General features: G+C 39.7%; 1 protein-coding gene across 7 annotated transcripts in view; it reads left to right on the forward strand.

The window, feature by feature from the left end:
• Positions 1-20,374, forward strand: part of Runx1t1 (RUNX1 partner transcriptional co-repressor 1) — a 151,933-nt gene that overhangs the window by 105,055 nt on the left and 26,504 nt on the right. For 6 of the 7 annotated variants that reach the window (XM_006237901.5, XM_006237904.5, XM_008763550.4 and 3 more), the window contains 3 exons: positions 12,023-12,273; positions 17,640-17,725; positions 18,284-18,485. In XM_006237901.5, coding sequence (XP_006237963.1) covers positions 12,023-12,273; positions 17,640-17,725; positions 18,284-18,485 — 539 coding nt within the window. Of the gene's footprint in view, positions 1-9,862; positions 9,998-12,022; positions 12,274-17,639; positions 17,726-18,283; positions 18,486-20,374 lie in introns of those variants that run through there. The other variant, XM_039110219.2, reaches the window with a different exon arrangement.

Here is a 20,374-nt window from a genome sequence, read left to right on the forward strand (position 1 = left end):
TGTTTTAAAGTCACTTTGCTAGTCTCCCATCTCTTATGGGAACAGTCTGGTCATCTCATGGTGGCCTGAGTTTTACAGAGAAGTGAGTCTCTGGCCTGTGTCTGGGCAGCCTTTGTGCAGATCGGATTGGCTTACGGGTTTCATTATTAAAGCTAAAATATAAAGATAAGATATTGGCAAAAGAACCCAAGTGTCACCAAGGGTTCATAGACACACTTCAGCATTGAAATTCTCACTTATTACGTAGCTTTGCTGAACCATAGATTTTACTCTCCTGTGTTTGTGAAAGTTGCTGTCCTGTGTCCTTAAATCATGATGCACTTGAAAGCTGACCTGTATGCATCAGGTCAGTCCATGAGCAGGGAGCAGTGGCTATTTCATCTAAGAAATGCTGTATGAACTGTGAGAAATCTTACGCGAAATCAGATGGGCTATGGCAAAATAACAGCTTTATAATAGAGCTAACAGATAACACTTTTGCTAAAATAATAATAATAATAATAATAATAATAATAATAATAATGATATAGTTCAACAGCCAATATTTTCCTAATCACATATTTTGTTCTCAAGCCTGTGTGTTCTAAGAAAGAGAAAGGGGGCCCTCCCTCCCTTAAACCCACAGGTTAATTGTTGAATATGGCATACACATGAAACTTCCACATGCCTTATCCAACAATTTTCAGAAATTCTTCAGCCACAGTTTTTTAGAGAATGAATATGAGGTCTTAGCAGCATTTTGCACAGTGTGTGTGAACTATGAAGATGTTTGAAAAGAAACTGTGTTCCAAACCTTCTGTCTTATGCACTTTCTAGACTCCCTCCCTCCCTCCCTCCTCCCTCCCTTCCACCTCCCTCCCCCCTCCCTCCCTCCCTCCCTCCCTCCCTCCCTTCCTCCCCCACCCCCTCTCTCTTGATCTTTTAAACAGCTTTGAGGGGTCAACCTCTGGTACAGTTGTGTTCTGCATTCCAGGAACCGTGGAGCTTTGGGATTACTCAGACACTTCCACTTCTGGCCAAGAGCTTCTTTTGCACACATTGGCTTTGCAAATCTGTGCTTTAGTACAAGGAAACCATGCTGCCTGCAGTTAAGCAGTTCTTATGCTGCTATCTATTCTCTTGTAATAAGTCTTCTTTCTCCTTCTCTCCACCTTTTCTTCCCTCCTCCTTCTCTTCCTCCTCTTCTTTTTGAGGAAGGGTCTCACTTTGTAACCCAGGCTAGTCTTGAATTTATAACAATCTTCTCCCAAATTCTCTGATTATTGGCCGGAGCTACAAAGCCTGGCTTAGTATAGGACTTAAAAAGTTATATATTCTTTTGCAGTTTCATTGTTATCTCTGTCTCTCTCTCTGTCTCTCTGTCTCTCTATCTCTCTGTGTCTCTGTGTCTCTGCCTCTGTCTCTCTCTCTCTCATATGTGTGTATGTGTGTTATGTTAGCTGAAAATGTCTGTGTTATATGCCTTTCTTCATATTCTCCACCAACTACTATCTTCTGACTCTCATTAAACCACTTCTTCCGAGTAAGTCCTCCTTGCACTGTGAGGAATTTTTTTTTCTTCTTTTCTTTTTGTGGCACAGTGAATGTAATTATGGTTGCATGAGTCAGAGTAGGGACTATTTATTTGGAGAGGTCACCTCACCCGTGACTGCATTACTAAGGAATATGACCACTCTTCTAGCAACCATTAACCGCCTATAGCTTCTTTGGGAAGAGTTGGGCCTTCCAAGTCCCTTTCCTGTCTATGGTGCAATGTTAGTGAGCCTAATCTTAGGTTGGTAGCCATTGCCACTGTCAACTCATAGGTGCAACAGCCGTGTCATGTCCAGAAGACACATTTCACAGCCCTTTGGCCATCTTCCTGTCTTTATGTTCTTTCTTCCTCTTCTGCCAAGATCCTCTTCTATGTACCATTTGGGACTGAGTAACTGTGTAAGCTTTTAGGGTGTGAGGGTTTAAAAGGAGCTTTGTAATCTAAGTATGAGGGGGTATGAACCATGATGTCACTCAAGAGGGATGGTCTGCATGTGCATGTGCATGACTTGCCAATCCAGATACGTAAAAGTTCCAGTAAATGAGTTCCCTGTGCATGGATTGAGATATCCCATGTTTCTAGGAAGGCAAGTTCTAAACTGTGAGAAAGGAGATTTATTTTGAGGAGGATATAACAGGGGAAGGTTTAGATTACTAAGATAAATGGAAAGAGGGCATTCTTGTTCTGATGGTTCCTTGTGTACATGGTGTATGTGTTCAGTCACACAGACTACCCTTATAGGAGTCTCCTATCTTATCCTGTCTTGCTTTCTTAGGATAGTGGCTGCAGTCAGATTGCCTGTGCTGGTTCTTTGGGTGAAACACTCTTTCACAAGCTGAGGTGTCTTTTATAATGGAGAGGTGGCAAATAGATTTCTCTACTGTTAGGAGGAAGGGTAATGAGACTATGTTGTGTAAATACATTTGTACCTTGTGGGAATTTTATCAGAGTCAAGAAAATATGGGTCTCTACAGTATAGTTTTGCATATATTTCCTCAATCTCGTTTGCATATGCATTTTTTCTTCCATGGTTATTTATTTGAATCTCCTGCTCTACTATATGAAATCTTATAGAGTAGATAGCTGTCTGACAGCGGAGTTTTTTTTGTTGTTTCAGTGAATGTTCTGTTGGTGCATATGGTCTGACATGGATGAGCAGCCACGGTGAGATTTTGGAGTCTATTAAAGTGGCTCATTAAAAAGATCAATCTGTTTCTGTAATAACACAGGGAGCCATCAGTCACCGGAAGAGGGAAAAACTGACACCTGAGGAGAAAACACATTTTGGTAATTTGTTCATGACATCTCGTGAACAAAAGAGCACTCTCTTTTTTTGTTTATAACTTTGGGGGTTTAAGTTCTGTGATTATTACCAAGCTAATGTGTTCCAGGGATAGTCTTTGGCAAGCTTAACTTTATTCTTATCCTTAAATTTATTTTTACTGGCTATGTTTTTGTTGTTGTTGTTTTGCATTTTAAACTGTCGTTGTTATATGATGTCACTTGAAACAGTCTCATAAGTCAGGCTAGCATTGAACTCTCTAGATAGCCAAGGAAGACTTGAACTTCTGATCCTCCTGCCTCTACCTCACAAGTGTTGGGAGTATAGACATACACCACTAAGTGGGACTACTGTGATTGCTATTATCAGGGAAATACATTCTCTATATAAGCTTATGAAGCCATTCCTTGCTTTTTGTGTATATGGAAGAATAAAATGCTTTATAGTTTCTTAGAGAATTCATCTAGGGGAGAGTCCCTGATGATTGTACTGAATGTTTAGTTCTATGGAAACATTAGTGGAGCCAAAACCAAAACCAACCTACCAAACAAACAAACAAACAAAAAACAACTAATTTTTATTTCAAAATCATGCTTTTTCTCATAATATTAAGGAAAGAAATTTTGATTTGTAGCTGTTTATCCTTGCTTATTCTTTTTCTTTTCAAGCCAGTTAAATGGAGTGAGCCCTTTGTCCCCTAGAAGCCAGCTCTGAGGGCTCATCAGGCCCCAGTACCACAAAGCCAGTGAGGAGGGAAAGAGCAGGGGGTGCTTCGTTTCATAGACACTGCAAACATCCTGTGCTTTTGGATGGGCTCTACTGCTTGCATGCTTTCTCTTCACTCACTCAAATGATTGCTTTTGGGTACCAACTCTGTTACTCTTTATCCTCCTTTCAATGGCACCATTCCTCAGTGTAACACTCTCAGATGCTTGTTTCTGAAGCTGTAGAACTGGATTATTGTGTGCTCCTCCCCATCAATAGCTAAACATTATCAAAATGCAATTTGTTTAAATATTAGACCTATGTAGTGTGTCACCCGGGAGGGATCTTATGAATGGACCATGTCAACTGCTTCTCTTCCTACTTGAGGAAATCCAGGCTTAAAGAATTTGCCCAAAGTCACAAAGCTTCCTAAAGGAGAACCGGGTTAGGTTTTGTTGTTATCTCTTAACCTGTTATGTTTGAAGGTACAGAATTTAAATAAGGAAAGCTCAATTAAGAATTGGAGGGTTTTTTAATTCTCTAATTAATTTCTTTTTTGTAGTTACAGAAGTAGGTAAATGCCATCGTACAATGCTCTAAGGGTTTATAAGTCTTTTTTAATGATAGAAAATCCATAATGAGACAGGTTTCTTGGTTTAATGAGTAAGAGAGTAAACACTGAAGGTTAGAAATCAAAAGGTTGTCATTTTCAAACTGCATCGGTTGAATAGGTAATGTTTGGCACCAGTTTACACTCCAAGTTAACTGTGTGTGTCCATTTCTTCTTAATAAAATGAATGAGGGTTCAATCGTTTGGATTTTCTAAAAATAGAAAATATACATACACGTTAGGGGAAAACTACATGTTTACTCAACTCTATAAATAAGAACCAAATCTATATGGTCAACTTCATTTAACATCCCATGAAGGAAGTAGGAATTTTTTTTACAATCCAGTCATATTCTGCATGCATCTTCTATGCATTCCTTATCTCAGGAAGTATGCAGTAATCTCTGTAGTAATTATTTTCTTATTCATGTCAGTTATCAATCATTCTTGTGAAATAGCATTGGCCGAGAAAGAATATATGGTTGCTCGGACATTTCCACCATCATGATTTCTAGCTTCAACTTAAGTAGCCTTTCTTCTTGTCCCTCCTAGAGGGTCCAGCTGTTCCAAATGCTCCCCATGCTTATTGTTGTATTGCTATTTATGGCGTCTACCCTGGTTCCTACATCATACATGTCATGACTCTACTTGGGCTTCTCAGCCTGACTCAGTATCTGTTATGTACATGAAGGGCTCCTAGCTAATAATTCTGTAATAATGGCCACAATTTATTGAGATCTTAACATGTGCCAGGCCCTGTACTAAAAAGTCCAACCATCAACAGGGTTATGCATGGATTTAGGAAGGTTAGATACTATGGCTGAGAACACACAGGTTACAAGAGGGAGATCCAAAGCCTGGGTTCTTTATTTCAACACCTATGTTCTTAAAGCTGGGATTTTCTAGTAATAGTCCCTAGTTCCATAACTGGAGGACTAATGAACTTGCTGAATGTCAGATATGTGTTCTTCATTCTGTACTCTAGTTCTCTCATAAGGTCTAAGATATTCTGGTTTTGGTTTGCAAATGGAAACACTGAATTTCTTTAAAGGCTCCTATGTTCATATGGTCAGAGATGGCAGAGCGAGCTAAATGCTGGATCCAATTCTTTGTGACTCAAAAGCCCCAACTCTTTGTGACTCACTGCTCTTTTGAGTGTACGTTCTGGAGAAATGCTGTTTCTCTCTGACGTCTCTTAATAATTATCCTCTGTTTCACAATAAGCTGGGTATATAGCTTAGTGGTAGATGATAGAGCACTTTGCCAATGTGAACAATTCTCTAATTCGGTCTCCATCAAACCCAGACAGGTGGACACATGGATACACACAGAATTTAATTTTAGTAGCAAGTCATAATCTCATGGCAGATCAAGTCTGTAGTAGATGGGGACAAACAGAGAACCAGAGCCAGAAATACACACAGAGTGAAAGACCATGGAACGCTCAGTCCTACATGGGATGTCTCTATCCAATTCCTTGCCCCTCCCCCACACCCTGTCTCGAAGCTCAGAGAATCCATAGAAAGAGTACGCAGAATGAGCATAAAAACCAGAGAGAGTAGATGACACCAGAACAAGATGCTCTGAATCAGCTGAGCAAAGCTCATGAACTCCCAGACATGGAACGGGTTCAGCGAGCACAGAGCCTGCAAGGACCTTCACCAGCTCCTTTGCATGTATCTTAGAGTTTTCAGTTTGTTATTTTTACAGGGTTCCTTAGTGTGTGAGTGAGTGGCTCTCTGATTCTTGTGCCTCCTTTGGAGTTCTTTTCCTTCTGTTGGTTTGCCTTGTCCAACTTTGATGTGATTGTTTTCTTTGTCTTTTAATCTCTCTTATATTTTGTTAGGTTTTGTTGTTATCTGTTAACCGGTTATTTTCTCTTTCTTTAAATTTAATTTTATTTCGTTACTTATTCACTTTACATCCCTCTTATTGCCCCCTCCCCATTACCCCCTCCCCATTACCCCCTCCCATTATCCTTCCCCACCCCTCTCTTCTGAGCAGACCCCCCTCTGATATCCTCCCACCCTGGCAATAAAAGTCTCTGGAGCTTGGGGACTCTTATGGAAGAATAGGAAAAAGGATTACAGCCCTGAAGGGGATAGGAAGGCCACAGGAAGACCAACAGAGACAACTAACCTGGATGCCACCAATCAAAGAACATACACAAGCTGGACCTAAGCCTCCCCACACATATGTAGCAGATATGCAGCTTGGTTTTCATACGGGTCCCAAACAACTGTAACTGGGGTTATCTCAAAAGCTGTTGCCTGTATGTGGTATGTTCTTCTAGTTGGGCTGCCTTGTCTGGCCTCAGTAAAAGAACAAACTCCTAGCCTTGCAGAGACTTAAAGAGCCTGTTCTCTTCTAATGAGAGACAGAAGGGGAGGGAGAGAAGGGGAGGTGGACCTGAGAGGATTGGAGGTGGGAGACATTGTAATCAGGATATTACAATGTGGAGATTGGCTGGAGCACCAGGAGAAACTAGAGGGCTCTGACTAGAATATGCAGATGACAAGTTGGAACATAGAGACAGCAAGAGAAAACATGGATTATGGCAGAGATTAGAAGATACGCAGGGGACAGCCAGTGACACTCTAACTGTTGAACAGATGGTCAGTGTTATAAGGCATATGAGGGAAGAATTCCTACCTCCCGCTTGGGGAAAGGATGCTCAGGTGGTTCTCTGAGCCTGTATGTTATAATCTTTGAAGGTCCAGGCATCTTTTGTATGTAGACGGAGTAGAAGATAGCCACCTGCCCCTCATATCTTTCTGAAGACAGTTGTGTGTGTTGCCAGAACGTCTCTCTTGGGTCATTGTAGCAATAGAGAGATTAAAGGTGCTTTTCTCCATCTGGCCCAGTAGTGACAGTTCTGTGGCATTCCAATATCCTGTTTCTCTGTCCCTTGCCTTCTAAATATTGCTTTTCCTGAAGACGGGTAGGAAAACACAGAAGTCATCCTTTTCTTTTTAAGCAGACAGCAAGATTTATAACAACTTTTAGAGACATATCAAGAAAAATTTATGATGTAAAATTCTTATTTAAAGTCGTCCAATTCTGAACAATTTATGAAGGGACTGCTTGTACAATTATGCTTTGAGAAGGATTTTTCCCCCTTTTAATCAATGGTGAGTCGTGCTATGAGATCTTAACAAAGATCACATTCCAGAAGAGGGAACACATGTGTGATGGTTTTTCGTGCTCTTAGTCTTTTCATTAATAGAAGCTTTTCCTCCTAAAGTTCAGATGTACATACATGAAGCTTAAGAAAAAATAATGTAAGTCTTTGTGCTTGGCAGAAGGGGTTTCAGACCAGTGTCTCCTTCCTACCCTTCTTCTTTTCAGAGCCACACTCCAGCATTGAATATAGATGTGGAGGCAAACAGCAAGCAAGTTAGGAGAACAGCCCTGCTGTTCTGTGATGCTTGCTCAGTGGGACAGTAGAAAGACAGGATCAGTCAAAGTGTTCAGAGTAAAAGAGGTGTGTTAGAGACCACCGACATAGTTTGATTCTGCAGAAGGAGACATTCTGGAGACAATGTAGGCGGAGGTGAAGTGAGCAAGCAAGAGAGTGCAGACTGAGTCCACTCTGTTTGAAGTGCCTGTTGCGCTCAAGTGAATGAACATTTAAGGCATTTTCTGAAGTTATGAATCCATTTGTAATGGGACCAAGATTAGAATTTTAACTGTTGAGGTTTTGTTTGTTTGGTTGGTTATTTTATTTTATTTTTCCTGAGACTCTGTAGTCTAGGCTGGTTTTCTTTTTTGAGACAGGGTCTTCACTCTGTAGCCTATGCTGGCTTTGAACCAGCAGCCTTCCTGTGTCAGCTTCCCTGGGATTATAGGCATACACCACCACCCCAGGGCAAGTCTTCCCCATTCTAAGGTTTCTTAGACAATGAAGATTTGTCTATCTACAGATACATTTTCCAGGGGACTTTCTCAATGTAAAAGTTACATCTAGAGGAAAGGAAGCGCTCAGACCCACTTGCATCATTCAGGAAACTGCACTTGGTTCTCCTTGTCACCTCCTTCTCATGATGGCTTATTTATTTGTTTTCTATCTCCTTGAATGATGTAGTCTGTTGTATGCTGTGGAGCGATTATCAGTGCACATTAACCATCATAGGCCGATACATATTTCTTGTAGACTGTTAAGAATTATTATTATTATTATTATTATTATTATTATTATTATTATTATTTACTTATGTGTATGGGTCTGTCACGTGCCACATGCTAGAAACATCAGATCTGGAACTACACATAGTTGTGAGACATTTGCTATAGGTGTCAGTCATCAAACTTGCATCTTGTGTAAGAATAGTCTATGCTTTTAATCCCTGGGCCATCTCTTCAGTCTCTCATGTAGACTTTAATATTTTCCCCCGGAGCCTATTGATATCTCTGTGACTAAACAAAATAGCCTCAGTGTGCTAAAGAGTATATTTAGCCTTTTTAGTGGTTTCTCTGATAGTTTTGTATTTCCCACTTTACTGAGCAGGCAACTGAGGCCAGAGAGGTAAAGAGCCCAAGGCCATGTTGCATCTCGGTCGAGTGTTGAATGATGAGCATCCGTTCAGATGATAACTTCTGGGTGGGGAACATAGCATCACAGCATAGACTTTAAAAACTAAAAACTATCTTCCACATAACCCTGAGACAAGCCGTAGACTTCTTTGTAGATTTGACTTATTTCAAGGGGGAAGGCTGTTTTGGGACAATGAGAGGGTATTTACTTTTGCCTAATACACTTTGAAAAGGGCAACAAATAAAAATGCAAATATGGAATTTACCTAAGCAAATGAGGTATAGATGGTTATAGGCATTTCTAGGACACAGAGACAAATGGCAATTAAGTTGTTTTAGTTACTACTCCGGTCACATGTCCTGTTAGTAGGGTGGGACTTTAAAACTAGTCAGCTTGACTTCTTAGCGTCGTAGGTCTGTTAGTGCTCTGTAAATGGTACCCCCATGGAGGGGGGTGCTTTATAATTTCACCAGGTCTCAGAGTGAGCGGACTCAGTTTAGGTTGCAGGGACCTTTAAGAGAGAGGACAGACTCAAGACCTAGCTATGCCCATATTTCAGGAGTTGGGAGTGAAATAAGGTAAAATAAAACAAAAGCTACAAGGTGTCCTGGTGTGACACAAATGAGTCAAAGATGTATTGGTGTAGAGAAATGCTGGTATTTCTTAAAGATATTTAGAGTATATCTTTACTTCTACACACACACACACACACACACACACACACACACACACACACACACGCACACACACACGCACACACGGGTTTCACATTTAAGCTTGGCTGGGAAAATCATCATCGCTGGATGTTTTAATCTTTATAGTAATGCCATTGGCATTAGACTATTATAACAGAATAATACTAGAATATTATTAATACTACTACTATATTAGACTATCATAACCAAAGCATTGGATTGTTGGGTTTTCAAACCAGATGGGACCTCAGCTGTCATCTAGTCCAGTGGTTTTCAAACTTGATTTTTAGTAACAGACTATTTTGTTTTCTTTAAAAAATGAAATCCTAGGTAGAAGCTCATTTCTATAAAACAGGTAAGAATAATCAGTGGGTTTTGCTGGCCCTTTAAATTCTGATTTGACAGGGCAAACAGTTCTTCATTGCCTACAGAATCCCGTATGCACGACAGGTGTCAAAGTTTGAAAACCACTGATCTAGTCCAACCCTTTCATTTTACAGATGAGCAAACTGAGGTCCAAAGAGGTTAAGTGACTTGCCCAAGGTCACACAGCTAGTCGTGGAAGAGCCAGGACTAGCTCTCAGGTCTCTTGACTTCCAGTCCCGTGCTCTTTCCACTACACCACACTGCCAGTAAGGTAGGTGCTGGGTTAGCATTATGTTCATAGCTCGTCATAGTCTTCACTGCTTTCCGACTGATGTATGCTGGTAATATGTACTGAGTGTCAAACTGTATTATTCAGAAATGTATAGGTTATGAAAGTACACATTAGAATCATGTAGACAGACGTACAATAAATCAATACCTAAAATGTTCCTTTCCACTTTAAGACTTATTTAGGTAATGTCTGAGCTATACTTCAGTCTGATTCCAGTGATCAATATGTATGGAGTCAGTATGTTAAGTGCAGACACATGCTTGACGGGAGCAGCATTGAGATTTCTGTCCGCCATTCCCATGGCGGCCATGCACTGCTGTCATTTCCAATATCGGCCAAGTCTCCCAACTCCTTCTTTAACTTGTAATGGGCATCTACTCATTTCACATTGAACTCTGCAGACTTTCCCTCTGTTCCTTGGGTGCTTGTACTCTCTGTCTCCAACCCCTCTATCTTTCCCTGGCTGGTGTGTGTAAATTGTCAGTAGGACTCCGTCCTACAGGAATAGATGGGAGGGTCTTTGTAGAGCCCTGTTGCCAGTTATCTACACCTTTGGTTCAGTTTTTTTCATCCATTGATTCCTTTGTTATAATCAAATAAGGACTGTCACTAATGCCAGGGAAGAAGGAAAGGTGTCTAATAGATTCTGTAGCTATTTACCAGCTCAAGATTGAAAAGGCTCCTGGAAGTCTGCAGCCTGTGTGAATTGTAAGATTCTTGGGCGATGACTTCCCTGGGAAAATAGATGTTACCAGTGTTTCCCTGGCTTGATGAAGAGAACCAGCTGCTAAGTTGTTAGTGTGTAAGCTCTGCCTCCAGACAATGGGAGATGCGATTTGCTTCTTTCTTACAGAGTTTATTGGGTTACTAAGTAGAGACGGATTTAGCAAGAATCTGTTCCTTTAACCCTACTGGGGTCTTCAAATCTAGGAGCAGTGATTAGGTATCTGGTTTCATTTATGAAATGTATTTCTCCTGAATGTCAAGTTCACAATCCCATACAGTACATGGTGAAGCTCATTCGCCGTGTTCCTGTCCTGTTGTCAGAACCAACAACTCTCTAATGATGAATTTACTCAGTTTTAAAATAAAGTAGGTGAAAGGGCCAAGAGATTAACTCAGTGATTGAGAATTTTCATGTTATTCCTTGAGTTCAACCCCCAACGTGAGTCTCATCTCTAAAATCAAAAAAAGAAGTCACCTAGATTTTCTTTCAAGTTTCAGCTATCTGTACAGGACTGTTGACTGACTTCTTTTTCAGTGACTGAAGATAGTGTTGAAGATCTAGACTTACTGAATGAGTTCGGTTGGATCATTGCAGACAAATAGAATATGGAAACATTTTGTAGCTTTGAGATCAAGTTCTGTAACCTTTAGTCACTGGTGACCTGAAATGTGGCTGCTGGATTGTTGAGTTTCAGACTTTATTTAATTTGAATTAGCTTACATTTTATACTTCTATTTCCAACCAAAAGCTCTCAGGTGTACTTGGGGACAACACTCAGATGCCAGATGGAATTGATTGGTATTATTATTCGTCTAGGTAGTAATTATGCTTTCCTCTGATAAAGCAATATGGAATAGTAGAATAGGTCTTTTCTCTGACTTTTCAAAACTTATGTAGCCCAGGCTGGGATTACAGGTGTGAACTGGCCTTGCAGCAAGTACTAGGGTAGCTTGTTAGAAATTATTTTTTTTTTGCATGAATATGTTACCTGTAGAAGGAGACTGGGTTTCCTCTTATTTGTGACTTAGCCACATGGACCATAGTTGCAAAGGTGTTTGCTAGTTCCATGACATGTGTGGCATTTTCTACTCTTAGCCTGGTGATCCCTTCAAGCTGAGCATGCATTTTAGTGAATTTGTATAGAGTTTCTGGGAAGCATTAAATTGTATGTTACTGACCAGTGAAGACGTATTCTCTCGAGTATCGCAGGCTCAAGTTGGAGTATCTGGAATATGTTGAATACTTTATGAAACAAAATTCTTTTCTTCCCTCCTCAGAACCAAAGAAAATGGCTTTGACAGAGAGCCTTTGCACTCAGAACATCCAAGCAAGCGACCATGCACTATTAGCCCAGGCCAGCGGTACAGTCCAAATAATGGCTTATCCTACCAGCCAAATGGCCTGCCTCACCCCACCCCACCTCCACCTCAGCATTACCGTTTGGATGATATGGCCATTGCCCACCACTACAGGGACTCCTATCGACACCCCAGCCACAGGGACCTCAGGGACAGAAATAGACCTATGGGTAAGACTGAAGGATCTGTTTTCTTCTTTGGGGATTGGCTATTTGAAGATTTGTGCTATTCTTAACTGAATTTGAACATGTAATCTGATAGAAGTAAACATCTCTCTTATGTTGTTTCCCTTATGAAGAAAGTCGATTAATATGCTGTGTCTCTTCTTTAATCACTTGTATTTTAATTAATTAGTTAATTAATTAAAACTTTGAGAGAATGTCTTATTATTTAAACCAGTCTGCCCTTAAACGTATCATCCCTCTGCCTCCTGAGTATTGAGATTCTAGGCATGCCCCTATATGCCAGGGCATCCCTTATGTGTTTTAAGAGAACAGATTAACTTTTTACCTTTACAAGGGGGCATCAAATTCTTTTTGTTTAATATAGAAAGGTTCATATATAAGCGTGCCACAGATACTCTTTTCAAATTTATTTTCTTTCACTAAAATTTGTTGTCCAAGTTGGTTTTGACATTTCCGGCCTCCATATTATTTTATATTTCCAAAGTATTACATGGCATGTTGTCTGTGGACTAACTTCACAGGTATGCCTTGAGGAATGGAATACTGTATTATATTAGTACACAGATGCTAGGGATAAGAGTTAGTGTCAATTTTACATCAGATATTAGAATACAAAAGGAGTGGCTCTGGGCAAACACATATTCTATCTGCCTGTATCTACGTCTTCCTTTCACACATTACAGAAAGTGAAGTTTTTAGGAGATGTTACCTTGTGAAGAACAAGTGTCAAGCATGGAACCGTCAGAGGCAGGAGTAATGAAACAGGTTGTGACATGTGACTGCATTCAAGGTGATGGTATCACGTGCTTCGCAAGTGTGCTGTTCTTGGGGACACCTCTAGTTCCTAATTTTTGCTCAGTCCAGCTTGCAACAGTAATCTACTGCTCTCCTTTTAGGATCCCACACACCAGGAGGTGTTTCTTTACCACAACCAACTAGTTATTGGCAAACTTGACTAACGTGGAGAATTTGGAATTTGGTGGATAAAGTCTAGGTGGGAAAACAGAAACCGAGCCAAGGATGCAGAACTCTGGGAAAGAGTCTACCACCTGGCTGGTACTGGAATGATAGTGACAGTTTCTTTTGGTTTCTTCAAAGGCCGATGCCTGGCGTGTAGCAGTTGCTATGATGTTTCAAACTGGATTACTAGGAAGCAGGAGTTATCATAGTAGGGCTTGTTGCCTCTCTGCACAGCTTTCCACAGGGAGCAGCGAGGGGGAGTTAGAAAGGGAAGAGAGATGGTGGAGGCTTTGGTTGTGAGATGGTTAATTAGTACTTAATGGTTCCCAAAACAGTGATTTCTACATTTATATAGTAATTCAGACAAGTGGTGAAGTATATAATGTATGCTTTCTTAGTAGCCAATCCGTCTAATATTCGTGCAGGTAATATTTCTAAAAAGCTTTCAGAAGTCGCTGTATTATTAGTCTGGACTGATAACTTTACCCTACACATCAGACATGATAGTTTTACTATTTATTTATGACTTAATGCCTGAAAGCTGTAATGGCTCACTTTTATTTTATTTTATTATTATTATTATTATTATTATTATTATTATTATTATTATTTTTTTTTTTTGGTTCTTTTTTTCAGAGCTGGGGACTGAACCCAGGGCCTTGCACTTCCTAGGCAAGCGCTCTACCACTGAGCTAAATCCCCAACCCCCTCACTTTTATTTTTATCTGAGACAGAGTCTGTCTATATAACACTGGTTGGTCTGGAACTATGTTGGCCAGACTGACCGCAGAGTTACAGAGATCCATCTGTCACTGCCGCTCCCAAATTCTAGGATTAAAGGGGTGCATCACCATGCCCAGGTATAGCTTCTCATTTTTTAATCAGCAGTGGGTCACCTGGCCACTTGGAAACAGGCTCAGGCTATTTTCGGTTGTGAGAGTAGAAGTGGTTTAGCATTCTCCAGGTCTTCCTTCACTTTCTCTCTCGGCCTCCCTGGATGATGCACTGAATGTACCCTGTAAGCTGAAATAAACTCTTGCCTCCCCCACCCCGAAGAAGGGACCTCTTTCTTAGTCAACAACTAGCATTTGGTGAAGTATTAGTTACTGTGTGCCATAGAATAATCAGCACAGAACTAATTATGCTCGTGTGCATTGGTTATGTTTCTGTGTAGTTATGTGAAATGTCCCCTTATGAATTATGTCTGCAACCACTGGTTTTATGTAATTTTCTGAAGACCATGTGTCTCACCTTTTAATTATACTAACTTGGGAAACTAATAGTTTTAATCTCTAGAAATAGGTGCAACTACTTAATCCTTCATAAATCTGGCAGAGTTTAACCTGTGTTAATGTAAAATAAAACCTTGATGTATAAGAAACAAATTGTAGTGCTACATCAAGCTGCCATTTTGAGGGTATAAAAAAATGCCTCTTGCATGGAGGGACATATTACTCATGAGAAAACTTGAATAAACTAACTTCATAAGCAGCGTTAGTTTATCAGTAAGCTTAAAACATGGTCCCATTTATCTAGAATCTTCTGAAACTAAGAACAACTTAAGTCTCAACATTACTGCCAAGTATCTCAGGAATGGGAAGTGTTTCTTTTATTAAGTGATATTTATTCATGCTTCTGACCATTGTTACAGCCTTTGTGTTATCAGTATGATCAAAAGGATCATACTGGGGCTGAGAACTTAAGCGTGTGAAATTGAGATACTGATGAATGTAAACATTCACTTTCTTGATTTTTTCCTTTTCTTATTCAATTAGACCTAGCCATGACCCCCAGACTTCAAATGCATTGAGCCAGTCCTATATTTCTTCACCAAAAACTGGGGATCAAGCATGTTTCTTCTTCTTCTATTATTATTATTATTATTATTATTATTATTATTATTATTATTATGAGATGAAGTCCAACACTGCTACATAAATGCTGAACTGCCTTTATCTGTAGATATCCTATTACTCCTTAAGTATCTTGGGTGTTAAGCATGTGTATCAGTATTGATTTAGTGTTCTGAAGTCTTGGCATATTTGTGACTTCCATAATTTTTGATCCTCACAGGCAAATATCTAGATGCCAGTGTCACGAGTGTCCCTGTCACATTTATATTCTTATCACTCTCTAGTTGTTTTCGATGATGACTAATTTTAACATTAGTGCTTCTTTTCCCTGAAAACACAGGCAAAAAATAAGTCAACAAAAATTACATATTTGCAAACATTTCAACTTGAAATAATCACAACAAACAGAGAAATAACTAAATATTACTTTCCCTTGGTTTCTTTTCTATTATGCAAATCAGTAAAACATATTTGTAGTTTTCCTTTTTTACCAATAGGTGGCATTAACAATTTTAACTTTTGAAATGTATCTGGAATATTCTCTAATTGGACAGAAATAATGCAAAACATCTTACACTTAGCATTTTTTAGCCTAAGAAAGAACTGTCATGAATTTATTTAATCCAATCCATTGTAGATATACATATATTCATGAATGAAAACAGCCTTGTGATTCATCAGGGTTTTTTCCCCTCTAAATCAGCTCAGAAAAAGATTTCAGACCACTTACGTGTCACAGTAAGTGGAACACAGAGTCTCGTAAGTCTAGTGTCATTCAGATCTTGCAGAACATACTCAGTGTCTAGGAACTGCAAACTCGCCAGCCCTGGTTTTCTGTTAGCATAGGACTGTGAGGAATGGGAACCAACGGCAGCGATTCAGCCATCTCAAGTGGGAAATGATGTCACAGACTAATTGCCTTTCTTTGACAGAATGGGAAAGGTCCCCAGTTGTTTCTGCATCAGACCCTTTGCCCTTCCAGTGAGACATATGGACTTTGTGTTTTTATGAGTATCTCTGTTCACTTCTTCCAGCCATTAATGTTGGTGTTGAGCTGGGAGTAATCCACATCTGTTATTTCACACTGAGCTGAGCTGAGTCAGGTAGATTGGCCATGAGTTCTAAGCCAGCCTGGGCTACAATGAGACCATTTATTAGGGAAAACAAAACTTGGTGCCCACTTAGTAAACATTTCCATGTTGTCTTGTATTTGTGTGGACCCATGGTTGTATGGTGTACAAATCAGCATTGGGTATCTTTCTCAATTCCTGTCTCTTACTTTTTAACAAAGTCTCTCCCTGAACCTAGAGCTCACTAATATTTTTTTAGGCTGCTTGGACAGTGAGGTCTAGGAAAACTACTGTCTCTGCCTTCCTGGAAACTAGAATTAAAAATGTGTACATTTTTTTTTAAATATGGCCACTGACAATCAAAATTTAGGTTCTCTTGCTTCTATGGCAAGTATCTTGTTGACTGAGCCATCCACCCAGCCCATGTTTTGTTGACTGAGCCATCTTCCCAGCCCATGTTATGTTACTTTTTCGAAGTAGCAATTATACGGAGAGGCTTATTACACATGATTTTTGAATTAGAACTTTCAGTTTCTTGTCTTGAAAGTTTACTAATTATTTAGTAACTGGCATGTTGATTCTTTTCTTTCTTTCTTTTCTTTTTCTTTTATAAAATGTATGGTATGGCATTATGTATACCATACGTATACCATACGTATACCATTATGTATACCATACGTATACCATAACGTTAAGTTCAGGCTTAAATTCCCAGCACTTCCTAGAGTGAAACAGAGAGATTGAGAGTTCAAGGCCAGCCTGGGCTTCAAAATGAGTTCTATGCCAGTCAGCTCCTTATGGTGAGACCCTGTTTCTAAAAACAAATAAACACACAAACAAACAAAAAAACAATGAAACAACTAAAAATAAAAGGAAGATCTCATTTCTTCTCACTGTTTATATTTTGATAAGTTAAATGATCATCTGTAGTGTTCATATCATCTAAGCTTTTAATCACAGGCTTTGTTAGATACGTATAGTAAGATTGTATGCACCTATAACTGTTGAAATGTGAGATTTTTGCCATGCTTCTTTTGAAAAGGTATAGGCCCACCCATGTAAAATAGGCTATGCTGTTCTTATTTTTAATTCACCATAGCCAGATTTGATGCTGGATTGACTGATTGATTGCTGGGAATTGAACCCAGGACTTCACCATACTAAATCCAGTCTCTTAACAGCAGCAGCAGCAGCAGCAGCAGCAGCAGCAGCAGCAGCAGCAGCAGCAGCAGCAACAACAACAACAACAACACCTTCCTTATTGCTTCAAACACAAGAAGCAGGAGCCTAGATTTTCGCGTTCTTTTAGCGTTGAGGAATGCTGTGTAGATAACCAGCTCTCAGCTATGGGACCACTCACCAGAGTCACATTTTGTGTTCACGTCCGGCAGTTGTTGCTCTGTGCTGATTGCAGATGGACGGTGTGCTGGAGTCTCAGGGGATTAAGCCTTCTTCTCTCCATTTGTAGGGTTACATGGCACACGTCAAGAAGAAATGATTGACCACAGACTAACAGACAGAGAATGGGCAGAAGAGTGGAAGCATCTCGATCATGTAAGACATCAGTAATCTTTTGGGCTAAAAATGTTTTACAAACAAGCGACAAGAGGTTTTCCAAGTGCTTTGAAAGTAATTAGTTTCTTGTTCTGGAGGGGGAGGGGGAGTGAGTTAGAATATTTGATGTAGAACATGGGGTCTGTTTTATAAATGTATGTGAAAGCTACTTAAGAGAAATACTAGACCTTGGGAGGAGGCAGATCAGCAAGCCACTGTTTTATTGTGAAAGGGCCACTTAGATTGTAGCTTGATGAGTGCTGTGTTGGGAAGGATGAATTTACTATGTAGCACTATGATGTAAGCATCTACCTGTCATGACTCCATCCATGCCCCCTCTTTTGTCCCTCTTCTTTTCCATCGAACTCGATCAGTTATTGGGTCTGATTTCAGATCTTTCCATCAGAAGTCTTGCACTAAAGCTTTCAGAGAGAAAGCATCATGCTTCCTTGGCTTTTGTGTTTTAAAGTGCAAGACTTTGTGTTACGTCACTCATCCAAGCTTTACCTCTGTGGTGATTTGTATAACTGCCCCCGCTCCCCACTATTTCTCTCATAGCTGTTAAACTGCATAATGGACATGGTAGAGAAGACGAGGCGATCCCTCACTGTACTAAGACGATGTCAGGAAGCAGACCGGGAAGAACTGAATTACTGGATCCGGAGGTACAGTGATGCTGAGGACTTGAAAAAGGGCGGCAGCGGTAGCAGCAGCCACTCCAGGCAACAGAGCCCCGTCAATCCGGACCCAGTCGCATTAGGTACTCTCATTTTGATTTTTTGTTTTTTCGTTTTTTGTTTTTTTTGATTGAGCACCATTAACACCTATTTCATATTCTATTCATAATGACTATTTTTTTTTAATGTGTGTTTCTGAAAATATAAGGTGCTGAAGGAATTTAAGGACCATAAATACTTTCTCTGTCCTTCATATTGAGGAAAGTAAGCAGACTGGTGTATTAAGAAATGGTAATGAAACTCAAACTTTTTCCAGGTCAATCACTGATTCATATCTGAACTAGAGCGTGCCCTCCTTCCTTAGATGGTTGTTAGGATACTGCCTCAAACCTGTCAGCACACAAGCTCAGCTATGGCCTGAGGTGCCAACATTTCTAACTAGAGTCTTAGGAAACTCTTTAAAAGAATATACTTTTGGAATGTGTGTGTGTGTGTGTGTGTGTGTGTGTGTGTGTGTGTGTGTGTGTGCACGCGCGTGTGTGTGCATGTGTGTTTATACATGTGGAGGACACAAGAGGACATAAGTGCCTCTAGAATTGGAGTTACTGGTGGTTGTAGGTTGCCTCACATGGTTGCTGAACTCAGATCCTCTGGAAGAGCAATACGTGCTTGTAACTCTGAGCTCTCTCTCTCTCTTCACCATCTTTTCTAAGTTGTAATAGGACCTAGTCTGGAGAAGACAGTCCTATTCTGTTGCTATGTCTCATCAAACAAACAGAAGCCAGCTTTTCCCAGAGTCCCACTGGATGGGAGACAAGAATGCTATACAGTGTGCTTATGCCATGTGAAAATTAATGATTAAAAAAGGTGGCTCTCCTACTATTTATCTTCTTGGAGATGGTTTACTCTTGATTTTACTACCTCTAGTTTATATAATGGGACTGTGTTATGACTATAGGAAACTATATTTAGTGTTGATATTTGTAGATGGTCAAGATCAAAAATAGACTATAGTCTTAGAGATACTAAAAGATAAATTCCACCTGAAAGAATTTCAAGTGGCCTGAGAACTTGTCCTTAAATGAATGATGACTTTCATAGTTTACATTGCTAGCCATTGTGTGTGTGCACTCAGTGACTCAGCAGAGTAGAGAGATGGACTTGTATGGTCCCTCATTTTCTCTTCTTCTCTTATGTGTTTAGCTCATACCACTGAGCCAGCTTACTATTGCATATAGTCTCTTCTGGAAAAATGAAATGAATACCCCATATACAGAATAAAACTATAACTTTGAATCATTGAGGCTGAAGACCAAAAAAAAAAAAAAAAAACAAAAACAAAAACAAAACAAAAAAACCTCAAATCAAATATTTATCTGGCTATTGATTTCACATTATCCTTTTTAAAAATAAAATTATTCCAAGCTACACAGCTTCCTTTGCACTTAGATTTGTGGATTTCTGCAAATCCTTGAAGGCTGAATGCTCATTACCATAATAAATATTAAAGAAAGAAGCATTCTTAGCCATGTAATTTACCCAACAGGCATTATTCCGAGGAGTTTACCGACAAAACAGTATTATTTGTCAGGTTGCATTAAGGCATGAAATGAAAACAGAATTAAGTGTGATTTAAACTGGTTTTGGTCTAAACAAAACTATGTGGAGCTAAATACAACGAGCATCTTGTTTTTATTTTCTTATTGTGAAGAAAAATTGGCTAATGTGGCAGATTTGCTAAGGAAAAGCAAAAGGTGGTATTTGTAAATGGACATAGGCAAACATTGAGAGCTCTAAAGCAGGTCTTCTGGAATAGAACCATGCAATATGAATTGTCTCTGAGGCACAGGCTCTCTGAGTCAGTTCTTGAATTTCCTTTGTGTGTGTATCATGATTGAGGGACTATAATGAAGGTTCTTCACTCTGGCCTTGAGGAAGAGAGAGGCAAAGGTTCAACTGAGGTCCCTCAGTG

Source organism: Rattus norvegicus, chromosome 5, assembly GCF_036323735.1.
Source record: "Rattus norvegicus strain BN/NHsdMcwi chromosome 5, GRCr8, whole genome shotgun sequence".
NCBI classification, from domain to species: Eukaryota; Metazoa; Chordata; class Mammalia; order Rodentia; family Muridae; genus Rattus; species Rattus norvegicus.